At 43.3% G+C, this 19,382-nt stretch overlaps 2 protein-coding genes across 2 annotated transcripts in view; one reads left to right on the forward strand and one right to left on the reverse strand.

Moving 5' to 3' along the window:
- The window catches only part of TSGA10 (testis specific 10), a 32,712-nt gene extending 25,066 nt beyond the window's left edge, over positions 1–7,646 (reverse strand). Inside the window, exons 1-4 of the mRNA XM_074901108.1 lie at positions 7,149–7,646; positions 2,805–3,014; positions 2,038–2,103; positions 437–637 (exon numbers count right to left, since the gene is read on the reverse strand). Of these exons, the coding sequence (XP_074757209.1) occupies positions 437–637; positions 2,038–2,103; positions 2,805–3,014; positions 7,149–7,646 (975 nt within the window). The remainder of the gene's footprint in view (positions 1–436; positions 638–2,037; positions 2,104–2,804; positions 3,015–7,148) is intronic.
- An 8,126-nt stretch (positions 7,647–15,772) lies between these two features.
- Positions 15,773–17,810, forward strand: LIPT1 (lipoyltransferase 1). The gene is made up of 2 exons (XM_074930265.1): positions 15,773–15,878; positions 16,350–17,810. Exon 2 carries the CDS (start codon positions 16,608–16,610, stop codon positions 17,724–17,726), a length of 1,119 nt encoding a protein of 372 aa, XP_074786366.1. The 5' UTR covers positions 15,773–15,878; positions 16,350–16,607; the 3' UTR covers positions 17,727–17,810.
- The last annotated feature ends 1,572 nt before the right edge of the window (positions 17,811–19,382 follow it).

Here is a 19,382-nt window from a genome sequence, read left to right on the forward strand (position 1 = left end):
AAAACTTGATTCACTTTCTTATTATGTCTGGCTTGGAAATTTCTATGAAGATTTAATAAGCCTTCAATCTAGTAACCTCTAGATAGTCATGAAAGTGCTTATATATTTCTTAGTATTAGAGACTAGAGATACATACCATTTTCTAAAACAGACATTATTTTGAGCAGTGAATGTCTATCAGAAACGGTACTAACGATTATGTTAATTACTTAAAATGTAAGCATTTGTCAGTAACCATTTAAAGTGATACACATGCATGCAATGTGAACTTAACTACTGCTCTACATTATTAGTCCATTCCCGTCTTATGCATCCTTCTGTTTATAATCAATTATTTTTTCTTCCTGGTAATTATGGCTTTGTAGTTTAGCATAAGATAAACCAACATTTTTTAAAAATGCATTCCTTCTTTTCCAAAGTGTTTTCCCAAGATCACCTGCATGGATGAAAACTTTTTTGACATGCTGCCATAAGTAGAGGTTTGCTTAGGACTTGAAAATGCATTTCTAAATACCTTCAGCAAATTCTCAGTGTGACATTTACAGTAGTCTCTGTCCTCTTCCAATGTCTTAATAAAGGTATCAAACCTTGAAGGTGACTTGACTGGTTTTATTTCAGTTTCTGCTTGTAAAATAGCCTGCATGTGCAAAAATGAGAGAATTTATTCATTGAAATAGAACTTTCATAATGAATGATACTTCAGTGTAAAATGGATAAACATATTCTTCAAAATGAAGATGAAGCAGATATTCAATAAAAATAAGTATCCATTTAATACTTCTGAATATCTGTATTTTCTTTTTTTGTTATATTGTAGAATATGTCCAACTGTCCTTCTGAAATGGATCTAATAGGACAGAAAATTACATAAAAGCTAAATGTTAATTAACTTGGAATGTATCTGTTTGAAACTAAGGAGGACAATTAAGTAGATTTGTATTGGAATATCTAATGAATTTTTAAATATGAAAGAAATGAGGCCACCATGTTTGCTTAAGATACATAAAAGGTGAATTTTTTGAAACAGAAATAAAGTCATGTGCAAATAAGTAGAGTCAAAATCCAGGAAGTCATGTAGGGACCTAAAAGATTTTGAAGATGAATTGCAATTCCAAAGTTCAAAATTGCACACCAAATCCCTCTTTGTTACAGTCTGTCTGTTGGAAGTACCTGGACTCATGAAAGTTTAAGCAACTAGGGAATACTAAACTCTGCAAGTTTATTATTTTTGTTAAGAAAGTTGCAAAGTAGGTCTTTAAATCCCTGAAAAGTTATAAATTAATCACCTAAATCTCTTGGTGAATCTAGCTCTCATCCCAAACTTTCTGGATGAAGAACTAAAATATTTCCAGGGTAGTTGAGCAGTAAGCTCTACATTATCAGAGTGGTTGTTCTCCAGAGGAGGTTCTTTGCAGGACTGTGGCATAAGCTCAAATATTTTATACAGGAAAGAAAAAAAAAACATCCCCGCCCACCCCCCCTGAAATTTGAGACAAACCTTTAAATTATAGTAAGAAATCATTATCTTGAACACATAAAAAAATTCCTGGTCAATTTATACTGGAAGCAAGTGAATGAGTCCATTTAATAAAATCAAATGTTAATTTAAGTTAGATTTGCCACTGGCAAATATTTCTACAATTACAACATCGTATACATTTCAAAATATTCCAACAGTATTGTTACACCTTAAGGAAGACAGAAGATAAAAAATTTTAAAGAAAAAAATGTTAATTTTTTTCTGTTTTGCAAGTGATTTACACAGTGTCCAAAACAGTTATATGCAAGTTTGTAAAAAAAAATATTAAGATTCTCAAAAGCACAAACATTACAGGCTAGTTGCAAAACAGAAACAGATTCCCATCCATGTAGAGACAGAGAACTACAAGTGAAACCAGATCTGTTTATCCATTCTATAATTTTTCTGTTAACAGTAAAAACAAAGCAAGTGAAATTCACTTGTACATGTATTAATTTCATGTGGAAATGACCTGATTTCATAGCTACATATAAATTAAGGATACATGTTTAACTCACAGATTTTAGTGTTTTCACCGTGTGTTCCAGCTTCTTTATCTTGTTCTGCTGGTGTTGAATTTGAATCTACCACAAAAAACATTGAGAGCAAGAGATGCATTAACTTTGATCAGTGCAAATCCAGCAGTTCAGCTCCACTGTTCTAGTTCAAGGAGCATTTTGTACATGTCTTCCAGTTTGACTAGGCTGAAAGCATACTATTTAGTAGCAATAAACATAATCTAGAGGGGATCAGTTAAAAGTTTTATCTTCAGATGCAGTCCAGGATTAGGAAAAACAGTAACAGTTGAGTTACTCTCAGGTGAGTGAATAAAAAAGGAAACATGGGACACCTTCTCCCAGAACTGTCTTACAGAGAAACTTTTTAAAACAGGGGCAATTTGACTATACCTATGGGCTAAAGAAATAAGTATGTAGTTAAAATAATGGAAACCAAATAATCTGCCTTTTCCCATCTGACCACTACTACTACATCATCTAATTGCATGTGCATAGAGTGCAATTTTCCATTATCCTGTGAAATCGAAAGCAGTTTTCACTGAAATTACATTCTTTCCAGCTGCAAGCATGATTTTAATCCTTGAACCACTCTACACTTGAAAAAATACCACACTGGACAGAGCCTACTCCTCCTTCATCTCAGCAAATATACTTCAAAGCAGACACGAAAGCTAGAAATTCTGTCCAAAAGGTAAAAAAACAGTTCCCCATATTAGCAACCAACATTAAAACATCACTTCACAATCTTAATTCTAATAAGTAGATACCTTTGCTTCCTCAAGCTCCTTATCACTGGAATTCAATACCAATTCTTTTTCCAGCTTCTCTGACAGTTTGCCAATTACAGCCAGTTCTTTACACAGATGATCATTTTTACAGGCGAACCTATCTACTTGACTTTCTACCACTTGCTTCTTATCAATAAGTTGTATGACATGTTGCCTTAGCTCATGGTTTATTTTCTTCAGATTTTCAATCTGTGAGGACAAAGAGGAAGAAAGTATTTTACTTAATCTTCAAGGATTTGCAGAAAATATTTCATAAGTAATTTACACTTAACCAAAAAAAATCAGTATACAGTATTCACAAGTTAAGAATATGCACACTATTAGCACCAGTTTGAACAGATTCATTTTGAATTAATGGAGAATCTGATTCTTAATGTTTAAGATAAAAACTATCTCAAGCTGGGCTGCCATTACAGTTATTCTCCCATCGCACTGTGAGAGGAAATGTCTCTCCAGGCCTGGTCTCAAGTTTCCAACAGCCTTATTCACTATGGTTCTGTCAGATTTTAGGAATGCCCTTCAATCACCCTCTTTGAGCTGGGCCCATACCGTTCACACATAATTCACAAAGGCCAGTAGAAATGTAGCACATCAGGTATTACTATTAATTCATCAATTAATCAATATAACATTAATAAGTTTCCTGAAACAATGTTGTCTTTAAAAAAAAAAATTATAGGGCCTTTTTGTAAGAAGTTGCCAACTATTTTGGCACTATCAACTGATTTTAATAGCTCAGTCTATAGGAGAATTACTGTCTCATACAGCTTTTCAATTTTATGAGCCCTCAGATTTCTAAAATCCCAGCATAACCAAAATATGGATAAAGTGTGATGCAGAAACTCCAATGCTTGCACAGGCTGATCCTGTAAGGCATGAGAAATCAGTATCGCTGGATACTGAATTCTGTGAGGTTCACTTGATTCTAATAATCAGAGAGTTTTCTTCAGAAATGACTAGTAGTGCACAAAAATACATTTTGAATTATTTAGGAAGACCTGAAAGATGCTTTCTGAATAAAAGCTTTCTGGGTGGGCTCTGTCCTGTGACATTCAGTAGTAAATTTTCCCACTTCTTCTGTTGAATAGGCATACAAAAATATTAGAAGGGTCAGTGAAAAAAAAAATTATTTTCATTGTAGTTTTATTTTTGTTTTCATCAAGCCTGAACCAGCTAATGCCACTGAATTAATAACAAAGCACAGTTATAAACCTGGAAATGTGATAATTACAGATTAAGTGAAAAAGTAGTTTAAAAATGACAACAAAAAAGCATCCACAAAGGGCAATAAAGACAGCAGCTGTGTTTGAGGATTTCCACACTTTTATCAAATTATAAAATTTAGGGAGAATACAGCTCTGCTGTTACTGGAAGTTCACCACAATGCCTGCTTTACATGGTGAGAACATGAGTGCCAATGAAGGGCAGGAAGGCTAAATCCTGCTCTGCATCTGAATGTACAAAAACCCACTTAAAATGACAAAATTGAAGACTGAGTCAGGACTACACCCTCAAGCCTCAAGTAACGGACTACACCAAAGGCAGTTCTGTTGCTCCATACAGCAAACCTGTATCATATCTTCAGGTTCTTTTCCAGCCTAACCAATTCTATGATTTTCCCCTGTCATCTTCTCTTGGATAATCCAAGAAAGTTCTAACAAGCACTCAGAGATACTGTACCTAGACTACAAAATTAAGTGTTCTGCTTTATAAAGACATGGATTATAATTTGAGCCCCTTAACTAATTACAGTTGTGCTCACAACGCTATACGATGAAAGCAGTCCAGTCCCTAAGCAGACAAAATTACTGATCACTTAAGACTTTTGTGAGAGACGAGAAACCAGGCCTGTGAGAAACTAAGACAAACAGCCTGGGAAAGCAAAAGTTGAGGCTGATTGAAGAAATGCCTCAAACACTCGCAAGACAAAACTATGAGTCACAGGGTTCATTCTGTGAGGGCCGAAGCTGATAATGCTGCCCGATGTAGCTGGGGGAGAGAGCCCTGTGGAGACAGGACGGCTCTGCCCTGGGGCACCTGGGCAAATTTCAAGGGCCATGTGTCCGGTGAATGAACTTTGCTTCATTATCCACGAAATGCATATTAAAGTTAACACCCCTCAATATGCTAACAAGGGCTGACATGATCATGCTAATTACATCACCCCATGAAACACCTTACCCCTCCCTGTACATGGGATATGTAGGTCTGTGGGTCAACCTAGGGGACGGACCCAAGGAAAGTGGGTATAAATCAAAGGGGAGAAGAAAGGACTCTCTCTCTCTGCCCCCCTCTCTCTGCCCCCCTCTCTCTGATTCCCCGGCTGTCTGGAGAGAGCAGTGAAGGGAAGAAGACAGATGCCAGTGAAAAAGATGGCCGCCTCCTGGAACCCTTGCTGGCGGGATCGCGCAGGAACCCAGACCGGTGATCTGTATTTCCCCATTCCCTCTATCTCCCTCTTTTCCTTTTTCTATTAAGAAATGCAAAGCATATTATATTGCTCACCACAACCTGCTCTGTACTTAGCCAATTATCGTGTGTTCAATTAGTACACTGTAGGTAGTTAATAAATGCTTGAATTTGGAGACTTGTTGTCCGCTCCAATTGGGGATTTGTGAATCTGAGTCACTTGTCCCCCTCGTCTGAGCGGGACATGACAACTTTATAGACCCTAAACCCAATACCCCACTACCAAAAAATACTCATAGCCATAAAAAAATATTATAAAGTACAAACAACCTTTGCTCCTGCCATGGCATTGCCTTCTACTCTAGTTCATGACAGCTTGTTCCAGCAATATAAAGTGGGGAAGAGAATGCTGCCATTTAACTTCCTAGGCACAAAAGGATGCAGAAAAGCATTTTTTTGTATTTTAGCTATATCAAAAGAAAGGAAATACGTAAGAAACATGGACATAACTTACAAATTATGTCCGTCTATCAGCATCCTCTCAAATACAGAGCAAGGCCAGAAACATTTGTAAATGTTCAAATTCTGTTCAGTTCAGCTGAGCGTAGGGATATAAAGCTGCCATATTCAACCCAAAGTATTGCCACTTGCACTTCCTCACAAATCCACAAACACGTTGAAGTACAAGAAGGAAGAGAAAGATAGAGCACTCTCTGGCAGCTTTCTCGCAATAACCATGATAAAGTAAGGGCGCTGGAATGAGTCCCTCAGTGAAAGATGAACAGCCACAGCAAGACAGGGTGAGTGGCAAGCACACCAGTGCCTCACAGTGCTAGTCAATGCCTGACAGTCCACTCCTGTTATAATACGGGAGGTAGCCCACCGGTCTAACAACAGAATATGGACATTCTGTTACCTGCCAGCAGGAAGTTAATGCCACCAGCATGGCCGTAACAGTTTCTCTCCGTGCTCAGATTTAAGAGTTTCAAGGAAGTTTAAGGCAACTGATTCGATGAGTTATTTCCTCACCACATTCAGCCTCATATGAATCAAATCTCTGCCACCAATGACCAGTCTGACCATCAGCCTCAAGGTATTTTTAAGCACCAGTATAAACTGATAGTTTTGTTTAGGAGAAAGCTGACTTAATTTTGGGTATCTACAAAGAGGCATTTCTAAAAACTGATTCCTGTGATTGATTTTACGTGTTCATCCTAAAATTAATCATGCTCTAAGAGTACCTCTGACAATAAAGACAGCCCAGTCATCTCTATTACAGTCATCATCACTGTTGACACATCAAATCAGATGAGGTGAATCCCATCCCAATATCCTGTTCTCTCTGCAAGAGGCACTCACAACTTTATACGGTTATATGCATTGCCCTAGTCTTTCCAGAAAGGGAAGAGAACAGATCTGAGAAATTTGCAAGCTAGCGGTACCTTCAGTATCTCACTGAGCATTGAGGACTCAAATTTATAGACAGAATACATAGTATTTGCTCAATCACAACACCACTTTTACTCCATTTGTGAAAGAGCACTTTTTGAAAAAATTATGTTTATATATCCTAAAATAACTATTCTTTATGCTTGCCGCAAAGTGGTAAGATTTAACTACTGCTGTTGACACACTTCATCACCATCCTCTGAACTTGCAACCGGGGTGCAACTCTGTACGAGGACTACTCCAAGCTCTGCTCTCCTTGTAGCACCACCAAGAGAATTCAGAGTTCGCACACTCCTTGGACTGAGTAAGTCCCCCAAACTGATTTGAGTTCCAAGCAGTATTTCAGCGATTAACCATTTAAGATGCTCCTTCCCTTCTTCTTCTCCACAGTGTACACAGCAACGGCACCTGAAACGCCCGCGCCCCTCGGCGCACACCCCACCCGGGTGTCCCGCCGGTCTCTACCTTGGGGCGACCCTCCGCTCTCCCCCTCGGGCTCCCTGGGGAGAGCCGGGCGCTCATGGCGGCCGTCGGGGCGCAGCTGAGGGACCGGCTGCCGCCGTTGCTGCCGCCGCCCGGCCCCGCCGGCCCGGCTCCAAGGAGAGCTCCGCTAGGGGGCGCCACGCCGAGGCGGCTGCCTCCCGCCGCGTTCCCCGGGCGCCTAGCAACAGCCGCCGCGCCCGCCCGCCCGGCGGGAAGGGCCGGCCCTGCGCCGCCGGTCGCCTGCCCCGGGGCGCGCCCCCGCGTCTCTGCAGGCGATCTCCTCAGCCCTGGGGACAGCCCGCGGGCCCCTGCGCCGGCAGGCGTCTCCTCGGCTCCCCGCGGCGGGAGCTCAGCTAAGGCGGGAGGGCACCCATCTTCTTCCAGGTAGCTGAGTGAAGCTTGGCTGGTCTGGATGGTTGCGAAGAGCAGCAGAAACCCCGAGTCCAGCTCTCCCCTGAAGGAAAAGCCGCCCATAACCATCACATTCTCACAGTATTGTCCTCCCCACGCGAGGCTGTCCCGTTTCCGTGAGCTGGGGAGCTGGGAGTCCCGCCGCCGGACAGAAGTCAAGCAGCTGCAACGGACATTCTGACTCCTGGCACAGTACCAGCTCAACAGCTTGCCTTAGTGGCTCCGTGTAGCGAGTCTATACGCTTTTATTCTCTCTAATCTTCCTTTCATGAGTGATCTGCCATCACGGAGATGTGGTGGGGTGGTCCTGTGACTGGAGTGTTGGCGTGGAAGGATACAGGGTCTTTAGGAAGGACAGGCAGGGGAGATGAGGAGGGGATGTCACCATGTATGTCAGTGACCAGCTGGAGTGCATGGAGCTCTGCCTGGGGATGGATGAGGAGCTGACCGAGAGCTGATGGGTCAGGATTAAAAGGGGGGCACGAACAGGTGAGGTTATAGTGGGGTCTGCTACAGGCCAGCCAACCAGGAAGACCGAGAGGATGAGGTCCTCTATAGACAGATAGGAGCAGCCTCACATTCACAATCCCTGGTCCTCATGGGGGACTTCAGCCACCCCAATATCTGCTGGAGGGACAACACAGCAGGGCATAAGCAATCCAGGAGGTTCCTGGAATGCGTTGATGGTAACCTCCTTCTTCAAGTGATACCCAACGAGGAGAGGTGCTATGCTGGACCTTTGTTCTCACCAACAAGGAGGGTCTGGTGGGGAGTGTGAAGCTCAAGGGCAGCCTTGGCTGCAGTGACAGTGAAATGGTGGAATTCAAGATCCTTAGGACAGCGAGGAGAGAGCACAGCAAGCTCATGACCCTGGACTTCAGGAGAGCAGACTTTGGCCTCTTCAGGGATCCACTTGGTAGAGTAGCATGGGATAAATCCCTCGAGGGAAGAGGGGCCCAAGAAAGCTGTTTAATATTCAAGGATCATCTCCTCCAGGCTCAGAAGCGATGCATTCCAACAAAGAAGTCAGGTAAGAACACGAGAAAGCCTGTATGGATGAACAGGAAGTTCCTGGACAAACTCAAACACAAAAAGGAAACCTCCAGAGGGTAGAAGCAAGGACTGGTAGCCTGGGAGGAATACAGAGAAACTGTGTGAGCTGTTAAGGATCAGGTTAGGAAAGCCAGAGCCCTGATGGAATTAAATCTGGCCAGGGACATGAGAGGCTACAAGAAAAGCTTCTATAGGTATGTCGGTGATAACAGGAAGACTAGGGAAAACATGTGCCTCTTCAGAAGGAAACAGGAGACCTGGTTACCTGGGATATGGAGAAGGCTGATAGTATCATTCATTGTTCCCAGCAGTGTGCTCAGGTGGCCAAGAAGGTCAATGGCATCCTGGCTTGTATCAGAAACAGCGTGGCCAGCAGGGACAGGGAAGGGATCTTACCCCTGTACTCGGCACTGGTGAGGCTGCATCTCGATTCCTGTGTTCAGTTTTGGGCCCCTCACTACAAAAAGGACATTGAATGACTCGAGTGTGTCCAAAGAAGGGCAACAAAGCTGGTGCAGGCTCTGGAGCACATGTCAGGTGAGGAGCGGCTGAGGGAACTGGGGGTGTTTAGTCTGGAGAAGAGGAGGCTGAGGGGAGACCTCATCACCCTCTACAGCTACCTGAAAGGAGGTTGCAGAGAGCTGGGGATGAGTCTCTTTAACCAAGTAATAAGCGATAGGACAAGAGGGAATGGCCTCAAGTTGTGAGAGGGAAGGTTTAGACTGGATATTAGGAAATGGGTTGTTAGGCGTTGGAATGGGCTGCTCAGGGAGGTGGTGGAGTCCCCATCCCTGGAGGTGCTTAAGAGTAGAGTCAACATAGCGCTGAGGGATACAGTGTAGTTGGGAACTGTCAGTGTTAGGTTAACAGTTGGACTAGATGATCTTCAAGGTCCCTTCCAACCTAGTTGATCTGTGATTCTGTGATTTTTTGGCCTCAGTCTTCACCAGCAAGTGCTCCAGCCACACTGCCCAAAATGCAGAAGGCAAAGGCAGGGACAGGGAGAATGAAGAACTGCCCGCTGTAGAAGATCACCTTCAAGACCACCTACAGAATTTGAAGGTGCACAAGTCCATGCAACCTGATGAGGTGCATCTGTAGGTCCTGAGGGAACCGGCAAATGACTTGTATAAGCCACTATCGATCATATTTGAGAAGCTGTGGCAGTCCAGTGAAGTTCCCACTCACTGCAAAAGGGGAAACATAACCATCATTTTTAAAAAGGGAAAAAAGTAAGACCCAAAGAACTACAGGCCAGTCTGTCTCACCTCTGTGCCTGGCAAGATCATGGAGTGGATCCTCCCAGAAACTATGTTAGGGCACATGGAAAATAAGGAGGTTACTGGTGACAGCCAACATGGCTTCACTAAGGGCAAATCATGCCTGACAAATTCGGTGGCCTTCTAGGATGGGGTTACAACGTTGGCGGATAAGGGAAGAGCAACCAATGTCATTTACCTGGATTTCTGCAAAGCATTTGACATTGTTCTGCGTGACATCCTTGTCTCTAAACTGGAGACATGGATTTAACAGATGGACCACTGAGTGAGTAAGGAATTGGCTGGATGGTCACAATCAAAGAGTTACGGTCAACAGCAGCTCAATGTCCAAGTGGAGAACAGTGACGAATGGTGTTCCTAAGGGTCAGTGTTGGGAGCAGCACTGTTTAACATCTTTGTTGGCGACATGGAGAGTGGGATTGAATGCACCCTCAACAATTTCATTGACGGCATCAAGCTGTGTGGTGCAGTCGATACACTAGAGTTAAGCTATGCCATCCAGAGAGACCTTGACAGACTTGAGAGATGAGCCCGTGCAAACCTCATGAAGTTCAACAAGGCCAAGTGCAAGGTCCTGCACATAGGTCGAGGCAATCCCATGGACAACAAATACAGACTGGGCAATGAGTGGATTGAGAGCAGCCCTGCAGAAAAGGAGTTGGGGGTATTAGTGGATGGAAAACTGAATATGAGCCATCAGTGTGTGCTTGCAGCTCAGAAAGCCAACTGTATCCTGGACTGCACCAAGAAAAGTGTGGCCAGCAAGTCAAGGGAGGCAATTCTGCCCCTCTACTCTGCTCTCATGTAACCCCATCTGCAGTTCTGTGTCCAGCTCTGGAGCCCCCACATAAGAAGGACATGGACCTGTTGGACCAAGTCCTGAAGAAGGCCACGAAGATGATCAGGGGGCTGGAGCATGTCCCTTGTGAGGACAGGCTAAGAGAGTTGGGGTTGTTCAGCCCAGAGAAGAGAAGGCTCCGGGTAGACCTTATAGCAGCCTTCCAGTATTTAAAGGGGGCCAACAGGAAAGACGGGGAGGGATTCATTATCAAGCTTTGCAGGGACAGAACAAGAGGTAATGGTTTTAAACTGAAAGAGGGTAGATTTAGATTAGATGTAAGGCAGCAATTCTTTACTGTGGGGGTGGTGAGACACTGGCACAGGCTGCCCAGAGAAGCTGTGGATGTCCCCTCCCTGGCAGTGTTCCAGGCCAGGTTGGACGGGGCTTTGAGCAGCCTGGTCTAGTGGAAGGTGTCCCTGCCCAGGGCAGGGGGGTTGGAACTAGGTGATCTTTAAGATCCCTTCCAACCCAACCAAACTATTCTGTGATAGCATGATTCAATGATGATCATAATACTTGTTGTCCTTACAGATATGCATGACTGAAATGCTAGAGGCAAAACCAAGTAAGAGGTTAGAAATAATCCTAAAGTCATTAAAAAAATGATACACTGTAAAATCTTATACAAAATTATCAGTAAAACCCTTTTTCCATTAATTTTGATATAAATATTTATGAGCACTGCCTTCATAGAAATTTAATTATTTCTCTACTTGGTTTCATCTTGGGAGATTTTTGAGTAACTCATCTATGAAAATTAAACTTTCAGATATCAGATTTATGACTTTTAGCATAGTTCCTCAACAAACATTACTGAAGTCAAAGGTGCTCATATTTCTTTTCAGTTTTAAGACGAATGTTGAGTGACTGGTTGCTGCTGTATCTTTTTGAATGGCTTTTTTTGGGAGAGGGGGGAGCTAAGCCAAGCCTCTCCTCAAGTGACATAACATTCTCCCCAGACCTCAACAGATAAAAAGATGACTTCTTCAAATAATAGTTCAACTCTTCATAGTTATTTGGGGGTGGAGGCAGGGAGGTGGGTGACTATCACAGACTGTCATACTCTGACATATGCAATAATACCTACCATTGTTGGTTTGAGTGGAATTCTTTGGTTTTGATTTTAAAGCACCCTTAACTACTTTAATTCCAACCTCCTTTGGCCCATCTGCACACACACAGCATAGGCCTCACCCCTGATCAACGTGGAAGTCTCAAAAGACAGGGAAAGGCAGCATAAGCAATGCTTACAGGTCAGAGTATTTCAGAGGTAAAGTCAAGCAGCCATGCCTTGTCAGTCCAGCCCCAGGAGAGAAGACTGGTATTCTAAAACTGCCACAACTGATCAGCTGGGACAGACAGTGAGTTCAGGGAGTGCAGCTGAACACCTCTACTCTGATTAGATTAATTTCTTTCACAAACTAATATACAAGGAGACACTTTTACAGATGAAAACTCCAACAATTGCCATGCAATCTCTCTGATTTGAGAAGTGTCAGATAAGAAAGACTTAATCTTGTGAAAACAGCCTGCCTTTAATTAATCCTCTTCTACACAAAACCCACCTGATTTACATACATGTTTTTAAGATATATGTGCCAACTGTATTGTCCAGAATAAATATTTTTAACATTACACTTGTTTCTTGACAGTGTCAAGCATTAGCTTTGCACATATGATAAACCCGTTTTTTTAATGCTACAACTAACACATTAACTGATTTACAAACAGCATAAAATTAAAACATCAAGATATTAAAAGGATAATTATGTTTTCCTTTATTCCACTAACAAAATCATAGCAAAGAAATGATTTCTTCTGATTTCTTATACCCCAAGATAGGAGTTCTTATTCACAGCACTTCTAGCTGCACATCTCTTTTGGAATAGCAAGACAGGAATGAGAAGACTGGCACCTTTGAAGAAAGGGATGAGAAAAGGGTAAGGAGGCTTTTTGAATCCTGTGGCTCCTATTGCCTGCTTGTGTTGGGCACGAATACAAGCAGTCTTTGAAAGAGGCTGCTTTAAGTTGTCACAAAGTCGAGCTGAGAAACCAGAGAAATTGTACTCTCTTCCCTGTTAGACATTAGCACAGATTCTCTATACTGGAAACAGTCCTGATGAATGACCAGGTTTTTTGGCAAGCAGCCACTATAAAGCACTCATGGATAGAGCTCACCTTTTTGGAGATTAGGAGTAATACTTCTCTGAAATATGATCCCCACCCAAAAACAGAGAAGAAATTGGAAAATTTTAACTTCCAGAAAAACTTCTTTACTTTTCCTCTCCCCATCCCGGATTTCGTACAAGTCTTGCTTTGCCATTTTGGTATGGTGGAAATCATCAGAGAAGACTCAGCATTACCATGTTTATCTCCAGAAGAGATGTGATGAGGAGCATTTCAGGTTTTCATAACTTTACCAAAATTATTGCGCATGAAAATTCATCTTAGGAGTGAAATTATGTATTTTTAATTGGTTCTGTTCTGGTATATCTGTGGTTTTCTGTAAGTGACATATGGCAAGTTCTCTCTTAAACATTAATGCTGATTAACATTGTGCAGAGGAGTTATTTTGCTTTTTGTGTACTAAACAAAGCTCTGTTGATCAAAGAAAGAATGAAAATCATACATAGAATTGTTTTCAAAAGCAAAAATAACAATCACTGTATTTTGCAGGTATGTGATTTACACAGTAACAGTTGAAACATAGGACTTTTAACAAGTCCAATCCCGAAACGTGATTATTTAGGTCCACATAGAAGATGTCATTAGTATGGCTTTGCACAACCTCTTACGTTAACCTCACCCTCCAAATCTCACGGTTTCCTATATAATGCAGTCCTTGCTAAACTGAGCAAAGAGATAAATAAAGCACGGTATGTATTTATAAATTCTTTCTGCTTATTGCCAGAATATTTCTAATTATCTTGCTGGGTTTGTCTTCAACAGCCATTTTTCGGGGAAAGTATTTATTATTGCACGTGTACTTTAACCTTCAGCACATCACAAACAGACCCATGTCATTTTTACCAATCCACCTAGTATTCTGCACACTTTACATTTTTTTAGGAAATTCTGGTTCTAACTAAGGGAACAAGGGTTCATTTGGTTAGGCCCATAGTTTTTAACTAGAAAAACACGGAGTGTGACAGCTCACAGTATAATTTTAGTGACACCCCGTGGCAAAAACGACACATTACAAATTTCCAAATAGAGTGCCAAAATGGAAACAAAAGGTCCCACATTCTGGTTTTTAGTAATATCAGAAGTCCCACAAGATACAACTCACTTCCTCTGACCAGGTTCACTTTTGCATTTTGCCAACTGCCTCAAAAGCTGATTTTCCAGTATTTAGAACACTAAATCAACAATTTTTATGGACAATCAAAGTCCACCCTATACATTACAGAACAGTTCACCCCAGTGAAAAGTTATCACCAGTCTAATTTAACAACAAGTTAGCCCCTTTCAAACTGCTTAAAATAATTCTCAACATTTTTCTTTTTTTAATGTGACGGAACAGCATGCCAAGTGATTGGGCACACATCACATCAGGCTCCTTTTAGAGCCTGTTTCTCCCACTAATCACCACCAGCATACACGGTGATGATTTTTTACTTTTTGCTTGCCCTACTACAGCCACACATTTCTTTTAAGAGTTTGGTAAGGAACTGTCATGCTCTTAATGGAAGTAGGAAATAATCCCAGGCTCACATCTTTAATCACAGAAGTCTTTCAACCTTATCCACTGTCTTTTCTCCTTCACCTTTCAGGTAACATAGCTGTCCTAGAACCATTTCTTCACTTAGACGGTAAAGGCAATTCAGGCCCCATCACAAACAGTTTTCTTTATCGGCAATGCAAATATGCGAACACCCAGTTACACAACCAAAGCCAAACTGCTTCTTCAAGCAATTTCACTGCTTCATCTGAATAAGGATATCAACTTGGCATTTCTTCCTAAGCCACCTATTCCTAGAACCAGGAAGAATAAAAATTACTTACCTGTGTTAACTGTCCAAGAGGAACAGCCTATGTGAATTCTCACAACCTGGTGTACCAACCTTTTTCTCTACAATTCCTTCATGTTTTGGGACTCCAATATTAAGGCATAACGGAAGATAAAAGCATGTAATGTATCCTTTATGACCACACATACACCAGCAAGAGATACAGAGCACATATTTGCCCATATAGATACAACTGTGCATAAAAACTTCAACTACTAGCACTGAACATTGTCCCACAGTGTAAGCTTAAATACAGTCAACAGGTCTTGAAGAAGAGTTATAGCTAAGATCCAGTAAACTTTAAGAATGGCCTGTATCAATGCAACTCCGAAGACAATCTGCTGCATGCAATACATCTTTAATTATCTAGCCTTTGATCACTTCCAGCTTGTTAATGAATTATGCTATCAACATTTCGTTCCTGTATCTTCATGAACAGCATGGATAGTTTCTATGTATTTCACAAGCGTCTGAGCATTTGTGTTAACTTGTTCAGTCTCCATTTGAGCTCGTGAAAGCTTCTGGCATCCAGAGCACCCCACGGTGAGGAACTGCACAGGTGGGTCTCACACCAAGGACCATCTGTTTTATCCGTTGTGCATGTGCCTCTTGCCGGCACGGGCCAACGCTTCGCAGTTACCGTGTCAGCGGAGGCAGTGAAGGCCAACACCGACCTACTTTCTTTAACACCGTTTACCATTTTACAGTCTCTTGCCATAGAAGGTTTGGTGCGGTTTTTTACCGGGCTGAAGAGTCTTAACTGACTGAGCCGCACGTCGCACAGCACCCGATCATTCTCGCTCCTTCCCAACTTCCCGCGGCCGCACCACGTCCTGGCTGCGGTGCGAGGAGCGCGCGCCGCTCCCCTCAGCTCTCACCCGAGCGGCAAAACCCGCCCTCAGCCTCCGCCGCCAGCGGGGAGCGGGACTGCCTTCTTCCCGCCCGTCCCGTCCCGTCCCGTCTCTGCCCCGCCGCCGTGCCTCGTTGGGCGGGGCAGCGCCCGCCGCCGGCCCCTCCGACCTCGGAAACCGGAAGGACGGGGCGGAGCGCGCGGCGGGGCCGCCGCGAGGCGCTAACGGGCCTGCACGCGCGCGAGGGCCGCGCGGCCCTCCCCGCCGTGAGTACCGGCTCGCGCCCCGCGCCGGCCGTTGCGGGGCGCGGGGGGGGGGGGGAGAGAGGGAGGCGCGCGGGCGATGGCGGGCAGGGGGGGTGCATCGCCTCAGCGCCGCCCCGCGGGGGGACGCGGCCTCCTGCCGCCCGGTGAGGGGGGGCCGCCGGGGGGAGCCGCTGTGGCTGAGGGAACGGCTGCGCCGAGAGCGAAATGGCGCCCGGGACGGCACCGGATGGTAGCGGCTCCGGTTGCTCCGCGGGGCTTCGCCTCGCTCCTCGGGAGGGCGCTGCAGGCTCCACGGCAGCAAAAGCCCTGCGCCTGACCAAAACCAAACCGCAAACAGAATAGCTTAATTGGACTGCTAAAATTAGGTTTAGCGAAATACACAAAGTAAAATTGTATTAGCAAGACGGTATTGAGTGAGAGGAAGACGCACAGTTTAATTCCATTTCTTCCTTTGGTCTTTGCGGCACCAAGGACTACAAGGAGAAGCTGCTCTGACAATCCCAGCTTTTATGTTAAGCACATATCTGGGTTTGAGCAGTATCACTAGCTTGAAGAGGAGAAATGTGCTGTGTAAACTCACATCAGTTGAGGAGCATTGCTACTTTGGGAAGACCATGACTCCATCACGACTGACACTTCGTTTCTGTCACAACACCAGATTGTGTGTTTGCCACATTCGGCTTTACTAGACCAAGCATTCCTTCCATCTACTGTCCAGTTATTAAAAACATGGTATTCCAGTCATCCTTAAAGAACTGCCTTCAGCTATCCTGCATCCTCAGGACTCCAAAAGCTGGCTTCAGAAGCAGTAGCGGAGGCCTCATTATCCAGTCTGTTTCTAATGATGTTTACCAAAATCTAGCTGTGGAAGACTGGATCCATGACCACATGAATTTAGAGAACCGTCAGGTCCTTTTCCTTTGGAGAAATTCCCCTGCGGTGGTAATAGGAAGACATCAGAATCCCTGGCAGGAATGCAACCTCAGGCTATTGAGGCAAAAAAACATAAAACTAGCCAGGAGAAGAAGCGGAGGAGGAACAGTTTACCATGACTTAGGTAATATAAATTTGACTTTCTTTACAACCAGAAAAAAATATGAACGAATGGAAAACCTGAAGCTAGTTGTGAAGGCACTGAAAGCCTTGTGCCCCCAGTTAGATGTACATGTCACTGACAGATATGACATCTTGCTAGACAGGCAATACAAAATCTCAGGTACTGCTGCAAAGCTGGGAAGGACAACTGCTTATCACCACTGTACCTTACTTTGTAACGCAGATAAGTTTGTTTTATCTTCTGTGCTAAAGAGTCCTTATAAAGGGGTAAAGAGCAATGCCACTCCTAGTGTGCCTGCCTCAGTGAAAAACCTCTTTGAAGAGGATCCTAGTTTAACTTGTGAGATGCTCCTGGATGCCATTGCTGAAGAATATGCTACACAACACCAAATAGATCATCAGATCACCTTAATAAATCCAGCTGATGAGACTGTGCTTCCTGGAATTAATAATAAAACTAAAGAACTACAAAACTGGGATTGGGTGTATGGAAAGACACCAAAGTTCAGCGTTAGCACTTGCTTTAACATAGCCTATAAAGATTCTGTTATTGACGTTAAAATAGATATGGATGTAAAGCATGGAAGGATTGAAGGCTGTAACATTGATCTGCCAGACCAGTGGCTGCCACTGGCACTGTGCAGTGAACTGGTGAAGAGCCTTACTGGCAGTAAGTTCTGCCCAAATGAAACCACTACACTAGCAACAACGTTACTGAGAGTGTGTCCACAAGATGATGACATGCACAGCAGGTGGAATCTGTTGTGTGAGAATATGATAATGTTAATGTGACTTGCATTTTGAAAATGTAAGTTAAACTTCTGCTGCTTTTTTATTTAATTTATAGAAAACAAAATTAAAACATTAATTTCTATAAACTTAATTTTTCTCTTACTAGTAATTCGAACTGTTTAATCTTGGCTTTTGCTTAATATTACCTACTAACAATTAGATTTCACACTGCCACACTGCGTCTGAGGTTCCCAGACTGTAGGCTGCACGCCACTGCAGTAGGCTGCAGCCCCGTTAGCACTCCATGCTGACAGACAGCACCCCTGCCTAAACCAGGGAAAATGGGGGCAGCATCCCAAACTGGCTCTCTAGCAGAGAAGGTGCAAATGGCTGACACAGATGGGATGGGGTAGATGGCAAAGTGAATTCCCCAGCCTGCATCCTGCTCCTTGAAGACAGTAGCTCAAAGGCCGTGTCTCAGCCCCTGAGCTGTGTGGAGAGGGATGTCCCCCTGGTTTCTGGTGGCAAGTCCTTCCCTGGAGAGTGCTGATGAGCCTCTGCCTCCGCTGTGCAAGCATAGTAGTAAACTAAGCTCATTGCTGTGTAGTGAATCAGTCCAGCAGTTCCACACTGGATTAGGGCTTTTGTCTGTGCGTGTGCAAGAGCAGGGGAGAGATTAGGAAGTTGGGGGGGGGGGCGGTACGTGATGAGGGCAAGACAGAGGCTGTATGTGGCTCCTTTGTACTGGCACTGCCTGGCAGAAAGCCGAGTCACTGTGGCTGTAGGTATTGGTATTGAAGCTGTAACTGGGAACACTTCTACGTCAGGAAATACACTTGCAAATACAGATCTAGGAGAAACAGGTTCCTTTTTCCTTTCCAGGAAAAAAAATTACTAATGAAAGGCAATACTGAAGATGACAGTTTTCATATTAAGTAAAAATAATGGCTCAGTATAAAGTAACATTACAAAAGAAAGACTCAAGATGTCTTTCACTGTTGTTGACGAATAAGCGGAACGCAATTTTGATCAGGTCAGAACAGCAGCAGTTTATTGTTATAGCTGTAGGAGAGGACCCAGTGCAGCAGTGACAGACTGCTGATGTGAACTCTGACCAAATAAGGCAGTTACAGAGTTTATATACCTTTATGCTATACAACTATTTCTTCACCAAACTGCCCTTGAACAGTAGAGTTAGTTAAATTTGAAATGGGAGGTTCATCAAACAAAGTAGCCATAAATTCACTCTGTCGAGGTGCGAGCACATCAAGGTAAATTCCATTGAGGGTACAATATATGGCACAACTCAATTTAAACAAGTCTTTTCCCAGAAGGTTAACTGGGATAGTAGCACTTAAAAGGAAAGCATAGTATCCAGAAATAAGGTGCATGGTTACAGACAAAGGGCTTGTTACTGGATGACATTGGGGTTATTCTTAAATATCAACATCATTTACTGCTTCAGAAGATAAGGGAGCTGCAGGAAAATTAGAGGGGCATAAAGTGGATTGAGAAATGCCAGTATCGATGAGGCAAGAAACAGTCTTGCTGTTAATAGTGCAAGATAAATAAGGACCAGTCTGGCCTAAAGAAAGGAAAGGAACAATGATATTTATGTCCTTGGGGCTGTCCTGATCACATTTCTGAGGCCATGGCATGAAAAAAAGTTGGGTGGGAAGTTAGGGTGACTGAATGCTGCTGGACTTTAAAAGACTT

This window comes from Athene noctua, chromosome 1, assembly GCF_965140245.1.
Source record: "Athene noctua chromosome 1, bAthNoc1.hap1.1, whole genome shotgun sequence".
NCBI lineage: Eukaryota > Metazoa > Chordata > Aves > Strigiformes > Strigidae > Athene > Athene noctua.

Bases quoted from the DNA above. Each gene is read 5' to 3' on its own strand.
- LIPT1 (XM_074930265.1), top strand. From the start codon at position 16,608: ATGGTATTCCAGTCATCCTTAAAGAACTGCCTTCAGCTATCCTGCATC.